This window comes from Leucoraja erinacea, chromosome 31 (assembly GCF_028641065.1).
Source record: "Leucoraja erinacea ecotype New England chromosome 31, Leri_hhj_1, whole genome shotgun sequence".
Classification (NCBI taxonomy): domain Eukaryota; kingdom Metazoa; phylum Chordata; class Chondrichthyes; order Rajiformes; family Rajidae; genus Leucoraja; species Leucoraja erinaceus.
The window spans coordinates 16,464,309-16,485,207 of record NC_073407.1 but is presented as its reverse complement, the minus strand read 5'-3'; the positions used below and the strand labels follow the sequence as shown (position 1 = coordinate 16,485,207).

At 40.9% G+C, this 20,899-nt stretch overlaps 1 protein-coding gene across 1 annotated transcript in view; it reads right to left on the bottom strand.

Annotated features, from left to right (window-relative positions):
- ccdc180 (coiled-coil domain containing 180) overlaps window positions 1-20,899 on the bottom strand; it is a 77,451-nt gene that overhangs the window by 26,694 nt on the left and 29,858 nt on the right. The window contains 14 exon segments of the mRNA XM_055660103.1: window positions 164-250; window positions 1,135-1,233; window positions 3,279-3,395; window positions 5,888-6,032; window positions 8,798-8,944; window positions 9,106-9,286; window positions 9,919-10,094; window positions 14,011-14,045; window positions 14,048-14,236; window positions 16,786-16,934; window positions 17,493-17,697; window positions 18,897-18,932; window positions 18,934-19,007; window positions 19,576-19,636. Coding sequence (XP_055516078.1) covers window positions 164-250; window positions 1,135-1,233; window positions 3,279-3,395; window positions 5,888-6,032; window positions 8,798-8,944; window positions 9,106-9,286; window positions 9,919-10,094; window positions 14,011-14,045; window positions 14,048-14,236; window positions 16,786-16,934; window positions 17,493-17,697; window positions 18,897-18,932; window positions 18,934-19,007; window positions 19,576-19,636 — 1,701 coding nt within the window.

Here is a 20,899-nt window from a genome sequence, read left to right as displayed (position 1 = left end):
CATCAAACAAATATTTCAAGCAAGTTCTTCTCTCAATATTTACAGGACTTTAAACAAATGAAGATACAGAGCTATGGTCTTGGGCACCTTAATCTAGTACTCATCCAACGATGAGTGCCATTGGTGGGTGGATAGAGTTGTAAAAATGCTCAATCATACTCACCATCAAACAGTTGAGATAGATGGCCAATGTCTTTGTTAGATCCCTGATAGTTTTGGCAAAGCGATATATATCCCGAGGCAACACATGCTGTGAAGGGTGGGATGGAGTAAGGAGGGTAAAAATGAAGTAACAGTAATATAACATTCACAGGTTAAATCAAGATTCACTCTCCTGCCTTAGAATTCTCAGCAAGATGGTCAGATAATCTGCAAATTTCCTTTCTAAAATGTTACCTTCCTTTTCAGATTCAGATTCAGATTCAATTTTAATTGTCATTGTCAGTGTACAGTACAGAGACAACGAAATGCATTTAGCATCTCCCTTGAAGAGCAACAGAGCAAACGATTTGAATAAATAATAATAAGTGTCCGGGGGGGGGGGGTGGTGATTGGCAGTCACCGAGGTACGTTGTTGAGTAGAGTGACAGCCGCCGGAAAGAAGCTGTTCCTCGACCTGCTGGTTCGGCAACGGCAATTTCCTCTTCCTGAATCCTGTTATATTTAGCTGCTATTTACTATTGTAGCTTTTAACAGTTCCAATGTATTCCATATCTTTAAAACATGCAGCAATATTTAATAGTTTATAGAGGTTTCATCATTGTGAGTTTCTGTGCCAACCAGCAGTTGGTGGAGAGGAAGGGTCCCTGTTTTGTTCAGCCTCATTGCTTTTCATTCTCCTGATTTTCCACTTGTTTCATTTTCACTCATTTTGAAGTATCTGGATTTTCAGTGTGCTGCTAAATCTTTCAACATTTAGCAGGTGACTAATCTTCATGACTCATTCTGGGAAAACAGTGCCAACTGCAGTATGTATGAGAACTGAATCCAACCCTGTACCGTGAAACTGTGCAGTGAACTCGTCTGAATGAGGATCCCACCCGAAACAGTGCCCATTCATTCCCTCTACAGAAGCTGCCTGGCCTGCTATGTGTTTTGCTTAAAGATGCCTTGTGTCTCCAAAATAAAACTCACTTCTTTGTCCAGGTTGGGTTTGGCGCATGCATCTATTTTCTTTTCAAGCTGCTCAAGATGGGAAGATATACATTGGAGCTGGTGGTTACTTTTGGCGACCTGTATTATAATCAAATAAATAAAAAATAAAATAGAACATGTGTTTCACACGATAATCAAATGGTCATCAAGTTAGATTACATGATTTAATAAAACACTGATAATGCAGACTTTTAATGTTAATTACTAAAAATAAAGTCACAGGAAATGCAGACGGTATATACCGATTTCTAGCCTCAGTTTTGGTCAAGGTATTAAGTGCAATTGAAAGCAAATGTAAATAAACTCTTTTTGCTGGTTGGAGAATCTAGGACTGGAGGAGATGGCCTCAGATATAGATCAAGAATGAACTTTGGAAACAATTATACATGTTATGGGCCTGTCCCATTTAGGCAATTTTTCAGGCGACTGCCAGCGACTGACAAGAGTGGAACACACACATCACTTCCATCAGCAGCCGGTTATGCAGGCGGGGGACAGGGCAAGCCGGGGGGAGTGCTGTCTGAGTGAAATTCACACGGTGCAAAGCCAAGGTGATACAAACACACACCGCGATGAACAGGAAGATTGGCGCTGTAATTAAGACGGCTAAAGCACAGTGTACGTTTAGTTCTTTAAAAGATGGGGTGGGGGGGGGGGAGAGAAAGAGGGAGAGATACACGGCTGTGAAGCTTGGCGGACATTTAACATTAATGGTCGGTTATCCTTGGTTCTGAAAACTACGCCTTAGTAAATTTCCCAATGAGCCATTGAAATTCACCGGTCAGCACCGGCTACAACGTACAAGAACCTACAAGAAACTTCGACCTCTTGGCAACCCACTAAGACCTCCTGGCGATCCACCTACGGCACGAGAATTTTTGCTGCTCTCCATGGCGGCTTCATTCTGGTCACCACTAATTTTTCAACATGTTGAAAAATTCGCGGCGACCATAATGAGGCCGCGACTAGTTCCCAGAATGCAGGAACTCCTCACGACCATGAAGGCGACTCCCCGGCAACCACCTGCGAACATGTGGCGACCTCATATTCTCCTGCAGTCGCCTAAAAAGTCACCTAAGTAAGGCTAGTGAAAATGTGAAATTATCTTTAGCAAATGACAATTTGTACCAGAGTAAAAATCTCAGATTATTCAATTTATTTTCAGCCAAGGCACAAGGGTAAGGTGTAAATATGGAAAATACTGATCAGCAGATCAGACAGCATGCAGAGGAAACCAGTTTTAACTTCTCAAGTCGATGCTATTTCATCAGTACTCTATTCTCATATGTACTTTGGGATAATTATATGAATTTTATTTTCAATTGAGGCAGATTGATCAAACTATGGGATGCAGCATATCACCAATGGCAAAGCATACAGCAGAACAGTTGACTACTGGCAAGTTTTTCTAAGCTTTTTGCCAAGCTCTTTGGTTTTTACTAAGTTCTGATGAAACTGAGTTCCCCCAGCACTTTAATTTTTGTTCAAGATTTCATCACCTGAAGTTTCTTGCGTCTGTAATTTTTTATAGATTACAGCATGGTTCCAGGGTGGAAGATAGGAAATATAACTTCGCTATTTAAGAAAGTAGGAAGAGGAATATATAAAACTATTGAAAAGTTGAAAGTGGCTTCAGGTTTTTACCAGTACATACTGTACCTATTGCTAACATTGCCAATTTAATCTGCAAGGTTGGACTGACATGTACTGAGTATATGTACATGTACCAGCGCCTCCAATTTAGACCAGTTAGCCTAACAAAAGCAGGAGAAAGGTTGGAAACCATTAGTAAAGAAGTCATAAAAGACTCAGAGTCAAAATGGATTTATGAATGAGAAGTTATCACAAATCGGCTTGAAACATTTTGAGTTTGCATCCAGCAGAATAGGTAAGGGCAAATTAGGTGATGAATTGTAAGATAGTTTTCAAAAGATTTCCCCATACCAGAGGTGTCCAACACAGCAGGGCAAAGTTTTCGGGTGAGATACAAGAGAGGAGCAGAGGGAAGGATATTTTCACTCAGAGGATGGCTAGAATCTATAACTATTAAATGAATTGATTAGTGCTTGGATTGTGCAATGTCCACACTTAACTGGGTCAGGTACTCAGAAAGCTTCTCTTACCGCGCTTTTGATTCTTGCTTGAGTGTTCGTCAGAAATCGTTTAATCTTCTCAATGAAGATCAAATCGACGGTATAACGTGTAAACCTGTCTTCAACCTCTTTGATCACCTCAAAAGACTTGTGAAAGAATAAACAAAAGTATCAACGTTCAACAACATGCCGTGACTCACATTTCTTTATCCATTCTTTGTAATTTCATATTAATAATTTGATGGGTGTATCGTGATTTCAATCTGCCCTTAATTTACAGTCTGCAGTTGTAAGCAGCCTCACTTTTATCCAATCTGTGTCTGCCAGGCAATACCAGTCCTGCTATGCATTATTTGCATCAGTGACTTTTCCTTTTATTGCTGCTGTCGTATTGATTTCCCATCCCGATGAACTAATTTTTTGGTATGGCACGTGCCGGTACATCGAACAAGCAACTCCAAAACAAAAATTAAAAGATTTTCAAATTGTTAGAATTTTAATTTTTATGGTCTTCCATTTCAAATTATCAGTTTTTATTGTAAAAAGACTACTAAGGGTTAAAAAATAAAATGTAATTCATAATTCAGGCAGTTAAGTAGCTTAAGCAACTTAGCGGCAGCGGGGACATAACTATTTGATGTACAGCAGCTAATATCTTCATGTGAACTGTTATATTAGAGGCTGTGAATAGCAATGTCATAGATAGATAACAACTGCAAGGAATGACTTTGAGAGATTGTTTCTGACAATAACTGGACAAACTCTGACAATAACTGGACAAATAACTGGTGGTAGAAACTTGTTAAACTTTGTGTATACTATTTTAACAATATATTAATTTTTGACAAGTTTTGATTTTATACTTCATGTTCACGTTGATACCTAGAGGATTGTATTCTATCTTGAATTTAAACATTGAAGTGGGAAATGTTGTGCCTGACATTGTACACTTCAATTGTTGAGTGTCAGTGTTCAGATCCGATTCAATATATGTGAGGTGAAAAATATGCACCATCGCACCTGGCACATCATATCCTGTATGTAGGTGCTAACAACTCTCAGCAAGTCCAAAAAGCACCCATTATAGAATCATCGAGCAAACGTCAATTGTTGACAATAGTACTTGTTCAGACACAAAAGGTAAGAGGTATTAATTCATAAGTTCATGTGATAGGAGCACAATTAAGCCATTCGGCCCATCAAGTCTACTCCACCATTCAATCATGGCTGATCTATCTTTCCCTCCTGCCTTCTCCTCATAACCTCTGACAGCTTTACTAATCAAGAATCTATCTATCGATGCCTTATGTATACTCACTGACTTGGCCTCCACAGTCTTCTGTGGCAGAATTCCACAGATTCACCACCCTCTGACTAAAGAAATTATCTGGTGTATGGAGCTGAAATGTAACCCAAGTGGTGTTAAATCACTATGCATTCATCTGCTGACCTTGTCAGAGCAATGGTGCTGCACATGTCGCTACCCTTGGCAGCTTGTTATGCATCGCTGCATGCACATCACCCACTTTATTTAAACAAATGCAACACTGATTGTCCTCAAATTGAGCTTTGCTATAGTGCCTTCAGAAGAAAAATAATTCAGGCAAAATTGCTGATTGTGGTTAATAGGTTGGGGCTGATGTTGATGATGGTACTGTAATAAATGCATGCTTTTTTCCCCTCCAAATGTAAAGTCTTCTCCTTGGCTTCCCAGTGGCCATTTGGACTGTAAACTCCTATCTCACAAGGGACTAACTTTACTGAACCTTTTTCCTTCCGCCCATAATATTTAATATGTAAAAGAATATGTGATTCTGTCTGTAGTTTGTTTGGTTGTTTGTTTGTTTGTCTTTTTGCACAAAGTCCGCGAGCATTGCCGCTTTTCATTTCACTGCACATCTCGTATGTGTATGTGACGAATAAACTTGACTTGACTTGACTTGATTTAAGGACTCTACACGTAGGTTGGATCAGCTCCACACATCCACGTTCAAATCAAAGAAATGTTAGCTGGCTCTGATAAAGAATCTGGGATTGAAATCTTGAATGTTTCTCTTTCCATAGATGTTGCCCAGCCTGCTGAATCTTTCCTATGTTCATACATCATAGGAACAGAATTAGGCCATTTGGCCCATTGAGTCTACGCCGCCATTCAATCATGGCTGATCTATTTTTCCCTGTCAACTCAATTTTCCTGCCTTCTCCCTGTCAACTTTCACACCCTTATTAATCAAAAACCTGTCAATCCCTGCTTTAAAAATAATCAATGATAGCCTCCACAGCTGTCTGCGGCAAAGAATTATACAGATTCACAACCCTCTGACTAAAGAAATTCCTCCTCATCTCCTTTCTAAAAGAACAACATTTTATTCTGAGACTGTGCTCTCTGGTCCTAGACTCTCCCACTAGTAGAAACATCTTCTCCACATCTACACTATCCAGCCAAGTATCAATTGCAAGCTGTAAATTATAAGAAATATTCAGGCTCTATCAAATTCAGGCTCTATCAAGTAAATTAGGTTTGTTCCCATAGAGCCAAGCCAGCTGTAGGCATATATCCTATATTAAGCTCTATCTCCAGGCCAATTATAATTTTAAATAAATGAAATGTCTTAACTTCTTTGATATTGAGTTCACACCTGCTGTATGGATAGCGTCTCCATTACTTCCAGGTCGACCATAATTGTCCCTTCTATTTTGGCAATATTCGAGGCTTCCTGCTCCACATTCCGCCGGTATGTGTCAATTTCTGTTGCTGTAAAGTTGCCACCTTCTGCGAATAACCTAGAGGTTCGAGCATTACATAGTAACTGAAGCATTTAGTAGCAATAGAAAAATGATTTAAGTCCCGCAGTCCTGCGCCTTTTTGGTAGATCAATCCTAATGGACCTATTTTGTCAAGCATTGGAGAGGGATCGGAGTAGGTTTACGAAAGTGGTTCTTGGGTTGAAAGACAACTGCCACAAGAAGCTGGGATTATTTGCTTTCGGACAAAAGAAGACAGTGGAGAGATGTGATATGTTTATGTAAAGGTGAAGAGTCTAAATACCATGCATAGTGGGAGGCTGTACCCATTAGAGGGGTTGAGGGTAGAGATCACTGGAATAAAATGAAGGGTAATGGAACTAATAATGACGATAAAAAACTATTTTTAAATGTAGTGTGTGGTTGGAATCTCGAATGAATCACCCGCAGAAGCAGTGGAGGTAAGTCCCGTTATAGTCTTGTGGAGAGAAATGAATAAATATACAGTCATAAACATTTGCAAAGATATGGGCAAAAGGTGTGGAACAAGTGAATTGTTTTTGCAGACACCAAGCCTAGACACATTGGTCCGAATGGCCTCTTTCTGCACTGCAATTATTCTAAGATTCATTCACTCAAAGATTTTCTCATTCACTTTAAAGTACCATAAATTATTTACTTCAAACGATCTTCCTCAAACGCCTAGCTCCAGAGTTCTGTATCACCTTCATTCTTATACCTTTTAAGCTGCTGCACTCTTACATTACAATCTTTAGTTCAATACTGTGGGCATTTGCTCTCAAACAGTTTGTAAAATTCTCTCATCCAGTTGCTCTAAGCTTCCTGCTCTTATCTTAAACCCATGAATTAGACACTTCTGGTATGTTTCTCATTATCTACTTTTACTATCCTTTTTTATGTGTCAATCAGGTTCCATCCCCCATCAGCCTCTTCCATTCTATGTAAAGGTCACCCTGCCAATTCAGTCTCTCTTCATTAATAAAACACTCCATTCTAAGTTGCATCCTGGTGAATCTCCCTGGCCCAGTACAATCACATCCTTGCCATAGCGTGGCTGACGGAACTGCAAACAATATTCAGGCAGTGGCCGAGACAATATTTGATAAAGCTATACCATAATGTGTTTTATTCTCCTCTCTCACCAGTATCCCCAAATCCCTTTGCTGGTGGGATATTAGGCATCAGTTTATATTGTTGTTCATTCTTCTTTCTCAACCTCAAGGCTGATACTAAATAGCAGTTACCATGGCAGATAGAACACTTTATAAATACATAATGCAACAGAAGCTATACTAAAATACATAGTTGTCTGATTAGCACTTTTGACATCCTCGGGTTGTGAAAAGCTTTTTTTAAGTGCAAGTCACATAGAACATGGAACAGTTTTATGCACAGGAATAGGCTCTTTGGCCCACAATGTCCATGCCACACATGATGCAAGAACAAATTAATCCCATCTGCCTGCACATACTCAATATCTCACCATCACTTGCATACCCATGTGCCTATCTATAAGTGCCTTAAACGTCATTGTCGTATCTGCCTCCACTACCATCCCTGGCAGTACATTCAAAGGAAACCAGATAGCGATACAATGTTTGGCCCACCTTGCTCACCATTGTCGTGTGATGTAAATGAAACAAGGTTCGTTCAGATTGATGGTATATTTTACATGTTATTGACATTTTAAACGTTATAAAAATCGCTTTTCCACACCCTGCCCATCAGTTGTGTTCGACGTCACAATGAGGTCACAATGGGATCCCAAATTTCTTTTCTTTTTAATTGCCATGTTTTTTTTTTTCGCGTGTACTTGCCTGGCCTCACAACGGGGACCCAAAGGCTCCATGGGGTAAGTTTCCTTCTACTTTACAAACACCTCCACGGGTCCTCTATTTACTTTATTAACTTTAACTTAATTTCAGCCGACAACGGCACAACTTTCAACGCGGCAGCTGCGCATGCGCAGTTTGGTGGAATATTGCGTTGGGGGAGCAGGCCCAACGGGTCCGCACTTGGTCTAGTATTTTATAAGAATATTGACCCAACTCAACGTGAATCCAATATATATAGCTGGGTACTGGTTGGTTTGTATTGGACAGCCACACTCTAGTAAACACTGCCTGAATATTATTTGCAGAAACAATCCTACATAGATGGGCAGGCATCTACAAGCTAATACAGATAAAGTGGGTTTATTTTTATTACCATTTATTAAAAACTTCACGCTCATCAGGATATTATTTTAGCAAGAGGGTGGATGTTAGTTTGTGCAGAGTGGAATAATCTTCCTTTCAAACACACAGTGCCAGCATCAAGTACCTCCAGGTCAGATATAACACAAAATTGCACATTAAATTTACTACTCTTCTGCCCCACGGAGGTTCCTCAGTTCCAGGCTCAGATCTGCAATCTTCCCTATGCAAATATACTTATCAAACCTGCCATACCAATGTATACTACCAGGACTGAGAATGCCAAACCCATTTTACTTTTGAAGAGGAGTGAAGTAGGGACTCAACCCGAAACATCACCTATTCCTTCGCTCCATAGATGCTGCCTCACCCGCTGAATTTCTCCAGCATTTTTGTCTCGCTTTTACTTTTGACAAAGTTAGCTTTCACCTCAGCAATTTTGGATAGATTTGAACCCAGCAGCCATCCTGAATCCACTAATCATTCAGCTGCAAGTGAATATTAATGAGAATTTTACTCATTACACTAGGCATCTAAAGCTTAGTATTTTACACTAAAGTCAAGTTCAGTCTTTTTTCTCATTGGTACCTCAAAGATTTAATAAAATGTGCGTTATCATCTTGTAACTTTCCGAGAGATTTATCCAGCTTCTGTTGAAAGTTACGAAGTAATTTGTTGACACCGTCCATATATTTCTCCTGCTTGCTGCTAAGTGAATTTAACAGATTGACCAGCCTAGGGTACAAAAAAAAGAGAATGAACTCTATCGAGTAAAAAACAGCACATAATATCTTGCCGTGCCCTTTATAACAACCCCGTATAATGTTGAGCAGTGGATTTATGCATGAATCTATTGGAGATGATCATTGTAATTCATCTTTGGAACATAGGTTTACCTATCAGATCTAGTTGCAGTTTTGAAGATCTCCTCCAGGTTGTATATGCTGTTACGAAAGTCCAAGACAGATTTGCAGTGTGTTGTTTGAATTTTAGCAAATTCCTTTTTTAGCTTTTGCATAGTTTCTTCCACGGCGTTGCAGTGGCGTTCCACTTTCTCACTGTGAAGGCGTAGTTCCGCTGTTGGACAAAACCAATGGTGAATTTCAACAAGGAAGAAATGTGTCTTTCTGCTATACCTTCAGTGTGGATTCTTGTTAAAAGCACAACTGGTACCTATCTATACTTGACAACAGCTGAGGTACATCTGATAGGGAGCAGGTTACCAATTCCGAGTGTTGACTTTATTATGAATTGCCAAAGAAACAGGGAGTAAACTAGTTGCTTGTTGCCTGGTCAGATCAAGTAGATTTTAAAGTCACTTGTACATGGCTGAACCAGCACTGGCATTCTTTATTTAATTCATTTTTGGGCAGGAGAAAAGACAATTTTTGAAGTGACGTCTCAGATGAGCTCAATCCTGTATCTCACCAGCTGAGATACAGGATTCATCTGTCTGAATGAGTACAGTCACCAAATAATGATGAGAAATAAATCACTGTTCTCTCCCTTTCGTCAAGAGACATTGGGGCCAATTGTTAGTTCTCTGTTGCAGCTTTGGTTGTGATTAAATGAGGGATTACGCTGGAGGTTCTGTGGGCTTCTGTAGTATAATAAACTACTATTCAATGCATTGATCAACTGATTGATACATTGAGGGTACCACTTTGTTGCAGTTTATTAGATACTCTGAGATAATGCTGATACAGTACCAGCCCGAACATGGAGTACATCCATTTTAATGCGCTTTCCCCTGGGTTCATGCAAGTGCGTTCGAAGTTCCATTTCTGCTTCAAATTCTGTCTTCTTGGCCACAACAATATTATTGGCATTTTCCAAGGCTTTGCCATACCACTCCTCTAATTGGTCAAAATAAATCAAACGAATCCTATAAAATATAATATATTATTTTGATAAACTACCCTCATTTGACAAAAGTTATTCCTTTTTAAAAATCAAATGTTTCCCAGTAATAATCACTGACAACGTCTGGATTGTAACTAATGATACAACATGATTCCAGTCTATGATTTAATCGAGGTGTCTGAACATGGTAAAAATACTCAGGGGATTGAAGCCACTTTTAAAATCTTCAAAATCGGATTAGGGCAGCAAAATGGCACAGCCTTACAGTGCCAGAGACCCGGGTTCGATCCTGACCATGGATGCTATGTGTATGGAGTGTGTACATTCTCCTTTTGTCCGCATGGTTTTTCTACAAGTGCTCTGGTTTCCTCCCACATTCCAAAGGTGTGCTGGTTTGTAGGGTTAATTAGCTTCTGTAAATTATCCCTGGTGTGTAGGTTCGAACTAGTGTGTACAGTGGCGGACTGGGTCTAAAAATATTGGTTGCCAGGAGACAAAAGGGGCCCACGTCATCAGGGGCCCACTTGATATAGGGGGCCCACTTGATATAGGGGGCCCACTTCATCAGGGGCCCACTTGCCATCTGGAAAGCTGACACCCTGGCCAGTCCACCACTCAGTGTATAGGTGATTGGTGGTTGTCATGGACTCGGTGGGCCAAAGGGCTTATTTCAACGCTGTATCTCTATCTGAATTATCTGAATATTTCAAGACAAATTGACTTGCACAAATACAAAACATACTTTCAATTCACCATACAGTTGTGTTAGACCATAGATGTCTAACTATATTCCCAACATGGTGAGTTCTTGATTCAGTGGTGGTAAGGGAAAGAACATTGAGTTAGTATTGGGTAGACTTCTCCCAAAAGAGCGGGACAATTGTATGATTACAGTGACTGAACCTGTTGTTCGCAAGGACACATGAACCTGGCAGTACCAGCAATATTTATCAACAAAAGGAAGTGTAAAATGATTGAGCGTGCAAAAATATTTATGTATTTCTGATCAGATGTGAATGAAGAACTATCAGAGGTACTGTTTAATCACAAAATTGTATCAAATTAGAGCAATAGCATGGAAATCTTCAGCTCATGCTGACCAAGATGCCCCATCTATGCTAGGCCCACCTGTCCATATTTGGCCCATATCCCTCTAAGCCTTTATTATCCATGTACCTGTTTCAAAAATTGTTATAGTTCAACTACCTCCTCTGGCAGCTCATTCCATCACCCTGTGTCTGAAAAAAATTACACCACAGGTTCCTATGAAATCTTTCTCCTCTCACCTTAAACGCATGTCCTCTGATTCTTGATTCCTCTTCTCTGGGTAAAAAAAACCCGATGTATTCACCCTATCTATCACCCTCATAATTTTGTACACCTCTAGATCGCCCCTTGGCCACCTCGCCCCCAAGGAAGCAATTTCTTCTCTAGCTTTCCACAGTGTCCTCAGATATATCTGATCAGGCCCGGGAGATTTATCCACCTTCATACTCCATAGGGTGTCCAGCAACTTCTCTGCTGTATGATAAGACTATCCCCAAAACATCTCCATTAACTATCCCAAATTCCCATGATTTCATGGTAAAAACAGAGGAGAAATCATCAGTGAGCCCATCTCGTCCATCTCCTGCAGTTCCACACAGAGATGACAGCTTTAGTTTCTGAGGGGCTCTATTCTCTCTCTCTAGTTATTCTCTTTCCCTCCATGTACATATAAAATCTCTTTGGAATTTCCTTAATGTTATCTGCCAGAGCTATCCCCTGCCACCTTTTTGCCCACCTGGTTTCCTTCTTAGGTGTGCTCCTCAGTTCCCGAAACTCCTCCCAGTTGCCCATACCAGTCCATGCCATTTTCCTGAACAGACCCTCAATTTCTCTTGTCATCTTTGCTTCCTTACTGCCACGTCCCTTGATCTTTGCTCTAACAAGAACATGCATGCTCTGAACTTTTGTCATCACACCTTTAAAAGCATCCCACTTTCCAGATGTTCATTTGCCTACTCCAATCCTCTTGAACAAGCTCCTGTCTAATATCACAATTGGCCTAGCCACAATTCTAAATTTCAGCTAGTGGGCCTGCCCTGTCTTTATCCATAACTATTTAAAACCTAATAGAATTGTGGTTACTGGTCTCAAAAAGGCTCGCACATGGACATTTAAGTCACTTGGCCTTAAGAACGGATCCTGAGTATAGAACATTGGAAAATTATCACCAATGCATCCACGATTTCTAGAGCCACTTCCTTAAGTACCCTGGGATGCAGACCATCAGGCCCTGGGGATTTATCAGCCTTCAGTCCCATCAGTCTATCCAACACCATTTCCAGCCTAATATGGATTTCCTTCAGTTCCTCCGTCACCCCAGATCCTCTGGCCACTACTATATCAGGAAGATTGTTTGTGTCCTCCTTAGTGAAGACGGATCCAAATTACCTGTTCAACTCATCTGCCATTTCCTTGTTCCCCCATAATAAATTCACCTTTTTCAGTCTTCAAGGATCCAACTTTGGTCTTAACTATTTTTTTTCCTCTTCACATACCTAAAGAAGCTTTTACTATCTTCCTTTATATTCTTGGCTAGCTTACCTTCGTACCTCATCTTTTCTCCCCGTATTGTCTTTTTAGTTATCTTCTGCTGCTCTTTAAACATTACCCAATCCTCTTGCTTCCCGCTCATCTTTGCTACATTGTACTTCTTCTCTTTTATTTTTATACTGTCCCTGACTTCCCTTGACAGCCATGGTCGCCCCTTACTCCCCTTGGAATCTTTCTTCCTCCTAGGAATGAACTGATCCTGCACTTTCTGTATTATTCCTAGAAATACCTGCCATTGTTGTTCCACTGTCATCCCTGCTAGGGTATCTTTCCAGTCAACTTTGGCCAGCTCCTCCCTCATGACCCCATAGTCCCCTTTATTCAACTGTAACACTGACACCTCCAATCTACCCTTCTCCCTCTCCAATTGTAGATTAAACCTGCCCATATTATGGTCACTACTTCCTAATGGCTCATTAACCTCAAGCTCTTTTATCAAATCCTTTTCATTACATAACACTAAATCCAGAATTGCCTTCTCCCTGGTAGGCTCCAATATACAAGCTGCTCTAAGAATCCATCACAAAGGCAATCTCTAAAGTCCCTTTCTTGGGTCCCCAACCTTTCTTGGGAGTCCAGTACTTCGTGAAGAACCTGATTTATCCTACAGTCTATCTGCATGTTTGAAATCGGGAACAGCAGGTAAGACCCACTAACAACCACAGAGCCCGTGGAGTGCGAGCAGCCGGCAGCAGCAACAGCACGAGTTTCCCTGGAGGGGAACAACCTGTGCCCGACTTTGCTGCCGCACCGGCAAAATACTTCTCGGCGGTCAATTTTCAACTCAGTCGCTGATTCAACTTGCACCCTAAGTGGGGTCCAGGCTACTGTTTGGGGGGCCTGGAGCTAAGATGTCCGGGCCATTAAAAGGTAGTATTTTTCCACCATTTTACCGGCTACTGCCTTAGTTCTATCAATACACGCAGGGAACGACTTCACCAGCGGGAGAATGAAAAGGGGACAGCAGGTCTCGCTAGTGGGGATTTGTAAGCTAGTGTACAAGTAGAGCAGTAACGGCATTGGCAAAAGCGGCAGCAGCGGCAGCGGCAATGAAATGCCTTGGGATATCATCAGGAACCAAAAGCGGCACATTGAAAGGTCATTCAAAACACCTGTTCCCAAATTACTTTCATTTCTCGGCAGCAATTCAAAAGTATAACACAATCTACCACAAGGGACCAGTAATTTTTTAACAGGTGTAGTATCTGTTCTTATAATATCTGAGAAAAACTATAGTAGCTGTTATTATCAGTTTTTAATGTCTTAAGCTTTGACCCTGCAACGAAACCTACCGTCAGTACGGGGGTCGGTCCCAGGAATCAGCCAGGAGCGCTGAGAGCGTTGTTTTTAAGGAATCAAGAAATAGTTCTTCAGAGCCAGAAAGGCATGCTTTGTGCTCTTCTCAAGGAATTCTGCTGCCCTGGTGCCAGCCAAATCAGAAATGATACTTATTTGCAATTTCGCCTTTTTTTTACATCTTGCTGAATATTTGTTCCCTCTGGAAGTACTGAAATACTCATACAGAGTAAGCATAGACTTTCTGCTCCCAAGTAATTCTTGATCAGCCTAGAACAAAAAATGAATTTCCTGTTGCACTGTGCTTCAGGATGTAGAATATATAAACAGTCATGGTACATTGGCCTTCATCGATCAGGGCATGGAGTATAGAAGTTGGGACATTCTGTTACAGTTGTACAAGACATTGGTGAGATGCCCAGTTTTGATCACTCTGCTATAGGGAGGACGTCATTGAACTGGAGGAGTGCAAAGGAGAATGACGAGGATGTTGCCAGGACTCAGGGGCCTGAGCTACAGGGGGAGATTGGGCAGGCAGGGAATGGACAGATATAACATGTGTGGACAAGCCCAAGACACTGGGCTCATCAAGGCCGCGCCAGGGCCTATTTTGGGCATGAACCTGAGCCCGATACCATGACATTGAAACCCCGCAGGATGTAGAGTCAGGGCTTTCATAGATGTGTAGGAAGGAACTGCAGATGCTGGCTTCAACCAAAGATAGACACAAAATGCTGGAGTAACTCAGCGGGACACGCAGCATTTATTTGGAGAGAAGGAACGCGTGACGTTTTGCGTCGAGACTCTTCTTCAGACGAGTCAGGGGAAAGAGAAACGAGAGATATAAATGGTGATGTAGACAGGTATATTTTATATTTTTATTTGTTCATTACCTTCATTTGTTCTACATCTCTCTACATCACCATCTATATCTCGTTTGCCTTTCCCCTGACTCAAGTCTGAAGAAGGGTCTCGACCTGAAATGTCACCCATTCCTTCTCTCCAGAGATGCTGCCTGTCCCGCTGAGTTAATCTTTCATAGGTGCTGCCTAACCTGCTGAATTCCCCCAGCTTTTTGTATTTTGCTCAAGATTCCATTATCAGCATTTTCTTGGGTTTCTGAACTTAGCCATAGCTCTGTTTTCAAATTGCATAGTCTAGTCCAATAATCAAACCTATTTAATGTCTGGAAGGAAAGCTCCATTCTAATTTTCCAAGATTTATTAATCAGAACTTCAGACTGTAACTTCCTGATTTTCTATAGATTATTGAACAAGTCTTGTAAATTCGCCAAGGTCAAAAATCTTACAATTTAAACCTATGCTAATGGCCTCAACAAACAGCACACACTCCCTCACTCCCAACAAGTCTATTATGCCATAAATGTTGGTGGAGTTCCTCCTATTTCACCATCCTGACTTCAATGCATGTACTGCAGAAACCCTGTTCACGCATACAAATTTGGTTCTTGTCATATATTTAGCAAAATTACCCAGATGGGAAAGTAGACTTTGGCCTGTATCCCTCTGCATAACTTGAGTATAACTGCTCAACTATTGGTCTGAAGGAGGGTCCCGACCCAAAATGTACAATCAGTTTTTGATTCGTCACATTGCACATTGCACATAAAAGCATCACCTTTGTCTACATGCCATTTACTCCTGATTCAACCTTGCAACCCTATGTCCGGTCTACTGTTTGGGGGTCTGTTAGATGTCCCATTAGAGTAATTTTCTTACCCTTACTACTCCTTGTTTCTATCGATAACGGACTCCATTGGGGGCATTCTAATAAGTAATGAAATGACCTTGGGATATCATCAGGAACCAAAAGCCACATTGAAAGGTCATTCAATGCAAGTGAAATGAATTTGCCAGCAGCGGTACAATGATAAAGAACACACTAAAACACACCAAATATTCAACACAAACATCCACCACAGCATTCATCACTGTGGTGGAAGGCACAAAATTTGGCCAGTCCTCCTCCATTTTCCCCCGTGGTCCCCCGTGGTCGGGACCTCAACCCTCCGCAGCTGCCGCTGCGGGCGTCCAGATGTACGGACAGGTAAAAGTCCAGGTAAGTCCAGAATCGGCTCTTCCCCACCGGAGACCGCGGCTTCAGGTTGGTGTAGGCCGCAGGCCCGCGGTCGAAGATTTAAAGTCCGCGCCGCGCCACAGCCAGAAGCACCGCATGTTGTCTGTCCATTCCCTCCACAGATGCTGCCTAACCCACTGAGTTCCTCCAGCACTTTGGCGTTTCACTCAAAACCTAGATTCCAGCATCTGCAGATTCCAGTGTTTGCATAACATGTGTACAAAGCTTCTTCATTCACTAGCTGGCCTGTAGAAAGATTGTTCAGACTGTAACTTCCTGATTTCTCTATAGATTCTTGAACTCTTGTAAGGAGCCAAGGTCCCTTACAATTTAAACCAAAATGTAACAAACACACAGTTTTATTCGTCAGCACATAAAGTTGGTGAGTTTCAATTGAAATGAATTCAATGCATGTAACAGTATATGGGCAGCAAACTTGCTTAGGCGCAGTCACGAAAAATGTACAATTGAGGTGAAATTAATTACATAAATGAAATTCTGGATGGCAGGAAACCTAAAACAAGATTGAAAAGAAATGGACAAGAAAATAAAATAAAAGTCAGACGTTACCAAGACAGACACAAAATGCTGGAGTAACTCAGCGGGACAGGCAGCATCTCTGGAGAGAAGGAATGGGTGACGTTTTGGGTTGAGACCCTTATTCAGACTGATGTCAGGGGAGTGGGAAGTACAGAGATAAAATGTAGTCAGCCAGACTTTACCATTTGTACGTCCGTTAAGAAAACCTCATCATCTTCATTTCCATCCTCAACCGAATATTTACTGGGATGATCTGATGACTCCCAGTCTGCAAAATTACTGGTGTTTTCACTTTCCTTTGAAATCTTTGAGTGCACACCAAGTGTGTTATCTAAGGTAAAGAATCAAACACATGAAGAGATACGTGGGCAGATGGACCAGTCAAATCTCTGTCCCTTTATTTCACAGTCCCTTTATTATTTACTAGAAATATAATCAGATGATTCCCACAAGTGTGGGGGGACTGCAATGGTTGCCTTGAATATATTTTAAAGAATTCTGTAATATACTTTATGTAATCTTTCTGTCACAATCAATATCAGGATAGATAAATTCTTACCTTTACTTTTATTTCCACACCTCTTAGAAACCTACTTACATATTTGCTCTCTGCTTGTTTGGAGGGCTGAACGAACATTGCCAGTATTGCAATGTCCATTTTTAGGAATTGCAACCATGTGGAATAAAAACATGTTGGACCAATAATCAGACTTCTTTTCAAATTTCTATTTTATCCATGATGAGATTCCAATTAGAATCAATCCCCATTACCATTATAAAAGCTGGGATTCATTTCAAAAATGACTTCTAGCACAGATTTAAGAAAAATGACTACAGTTTGAACTTCATTGGATTCTATTTTGAAATTATTTAGTTTAAAAATACACACCGAGTTCCTGAACAGATAATTCTTCTTCCAAAGGGTCTTGAACAGATAACTCATCTTGCAAATGTTCTTGAAGAGATAACTCATCTTCCAACTGCTCTTGAACAGAGATCTCATCTTCCGAATATCCTTGAAGAGATAACCCATCTTCCAAATACTCTTGAGGAGATAACTCATCTTTCAAATGTTCTTCTACTTCCTGTATTATTTGCATTGCAAGAATGTTAGGTTTTCAAAAGCCTTGTTAAAGATAGCTAGCAAATATATATCCCCATGCAAAACACAAAGTGCTGGAAGAATTCAGTAGGCAGGCAGCATATGTGGAGTGAATGGACACACAATGTTTAGGGATGCGATCCTCCTTCAGGTTATACACCCTTCCTCAAAGTCTGAAATAAGGTTCCGACCCAAACACCGTCTGTTCATTCCCTCCACAGATGCTGCCCGGCCTGATGAGTTCCTCCAGCACTTTGCGTTTTGCTCAAGATTCCAGCAGCTGTGGTCTCTTGTGTCTCTAAGTACAGTATAACCCCACCATTGAAGAAAGGAGTGATTCAGGGAAGAATTGTGATGCAGTTAGCCTGACATCAGTAGTAGTTGGAATCTATTATTATGAAAGTTGAAGCACTGGAATTAGACAATTGGCAAATTATGAAAGCAAAATCACAATTGACAAATCTATTAGAGTCGTATGGGATTAAAAAATACCACATAAATAAGAACAAATCTCTTGATGTTGGTTTCAAGAGTGTATGGGGAAGCTAGATGAGTCTGAAAGGAAAGGAAATGGTAAATACTGTATGTGGGACATTTTGGTATAAAAAGTTTAAAAATGCAAAGATAGTGAGATATGAAAAAGGTATTTGTGTTGAGGTAACTGAATTCTTGAATTTAATATATTAATTCCAATATTCTTGAATTTAAATTATCCTGCAGGTGTAACGTGTTATTAGGAAGCCAAATGTCCGTGGCCACTATTGCAAGAGAATTTGAGTGCACAGCATTAATATTTTCCCTATTTAATGTTGCGAACCAGTAGCCATTGGCTCATAAAAAGGTCAATCATTCGATACAAAGGTACAGAGTAGAGAATATCGAAGTAATGGAGGCAGACAGCAACAAAGGACTGAATAACCATTTCCTATTTCTATTTACACATTGATATGTTCTTCAGAAGACAGCAGCAGACAGAACTGTGGAGACACACGGAACTGCAGGTGCTGGAATCTTGAGCAAACAACACATGGTGCGAGTGACTCAGTGGTTCAGTCTGATCTGAAGAAGGATCCTGACCCGAAATGTGGCCTACATTTCCTCCACAGCTGCTCCCTGCCCCACTGAGTTACTCCAGCACCAGACAGAACTACGTAGTTTAACAGAAGCATCTGCATTTTCGCATGATCTTACACTGTGTTCATCGGGGAAGTTTGACTCTTCTGCCAACAGTTTCATCCCTTACGCTTGGACTCACATCACTTTCACTCATAATGTGCTCAGAAACTCCCTCCTGAACAGCTTCTAGAGTTGGGGATCAAAAATTACACATCATGAGAATCATACAGTTGAATGTTTAGTGTCGGCTGCTGCTCAACAAATAGAACGCTTAACTGTGCAGAGTGTCCCCATTTGCATGATTGGAAAGAATGGCTGCAGGGGATCAAGGTAGGTTTTACTTACATTTAAAAAATAAGCTAAATGTATTTAAGCTTAATAAATATTTTCGTTTTTATTATTTTTTCTAAATGTTTCAACATTTTTAAACCCTGATATGAATTATAATTTTTAATAGCTGTTCAATGTTTCAGAATGTCTGAACGTTTCTGACTGCTGGCCAAGACAAAGGGCATGGTTTAGGCACTTCCAGTCTTTTTTCAGCTTCTTTATGGATGTTTTATAAGTACACAAAGAGTCAGAGTATACCAAGTTAAAAAGTAAGGTACGTGAGATGAAAAACATAATCTGTACATAGAGAAGGTAAAAGTAGGGCTGTATAGAGCATTTTATGGCTGACCAGAAAAGTTGAGGGGAGGGGGTGGTGAAGGGGTGATACCAACAAAGTATTTAAGTTGTAAGTAAAGCAGCAAACCTTCAGTCGGAAATACTTCTTTATCCTGTTTCGGAGATTCTATTATTATCCTTGGTTGTTCCTTAGAGCAAAGAACAAACATACCTATAATACAGATGAACAAATACAAGGAGGCACAAAATATCATCACACAGGTTAAAATCTTCTACTACGTGTCTTCACTAGGAACATTCCAATATTTGAATACCCTGGATCTGAAGTACAAAATGTAAACTCTTTTAAAATTTCAGTGTTAAATGATGCTAGTTAGGATGGCTTTCAATTAGTTTCCGCCAAGTGAAAATTAAACATCAGAGATGGAGCCAGGACTTCACTCATCCACTTACCCACCCTCACAAGGGACAGCACCAGTCAGCAATCCTGCTTCAGCAGCCGTGATGGAAGCTAGCCCATTTGTACAGCTGTGTCAGTTGTAAAGCTGATAGCCCACTGGAGATGAGGGGAGGGATATCCACACCTTGCAGGGGAGCAAAGGGGGACACTTAAGGGGCTGTCCCACTTGAGCGACCTAATCCGCGAGTTCTGGCGAGTTTGCCCTCGACTCATACTCGCAGCATGGTCGACACGAGGTCGTAGGAGGTCTTTGTAACTCTCCTTCATGTTCGAGAGTAGTCCCCGTGTACCCGAGGCCTCAGCTAGGTCGCGGCGTATATTTTTCAACGTTGAAAAATGCCCGCGAGTAAAAAAAGGTCGCCATGGAAAAAATCGATACTTTTTTTACTCGTAGGCTTAGTCGTAGTAGGTCGTAGTAGGTCAGCATGTTAGTCGTAGGTAATCGAAGGTAGTCGTAGATAGCCTTCATTATAGTCGAAGGGAGGTCAAAGGGAGGTGGAAGGAGATCGAAGGAGGTCGTCTTCACTCTCCACTATTCGGTGTACAATTTCCCCGAAGTTAGTCGCAGCTAGTCGAAGCTAGTCTTCAATATAGTCGAGGGAGGTCGAAGGAGGTCTTTTACATAGTTGAAGGAGGTTTTCAACATGACATTTTTTCAAACTCTCCTAAACTCTTCTAAACTCACCAATTAGGTCGCCCAAATGGGACAGCCCCTTTACACATAGGAGGCTGAGGGGTGATTGTATTGAGGAGTACAAAATCATGAGCGGCATGGATTCAGTCTTTTTTCCACATTCCTCCAAGGTAGAGAGATTCAAAAACTAGAGGCCATAGGTTTATGGTGAGAGGGGAGAGATTTAAGAGGGACCTCGTGGGTAACTTTTTCACTCAGACCGTAGTTCGTATCCGGTATGAGCAGCCAGAGGAAGCTATAAAAGCAGATACAATTATGACTTTTAAAAGACATTTGGATACATGGATAAGGAAGGGT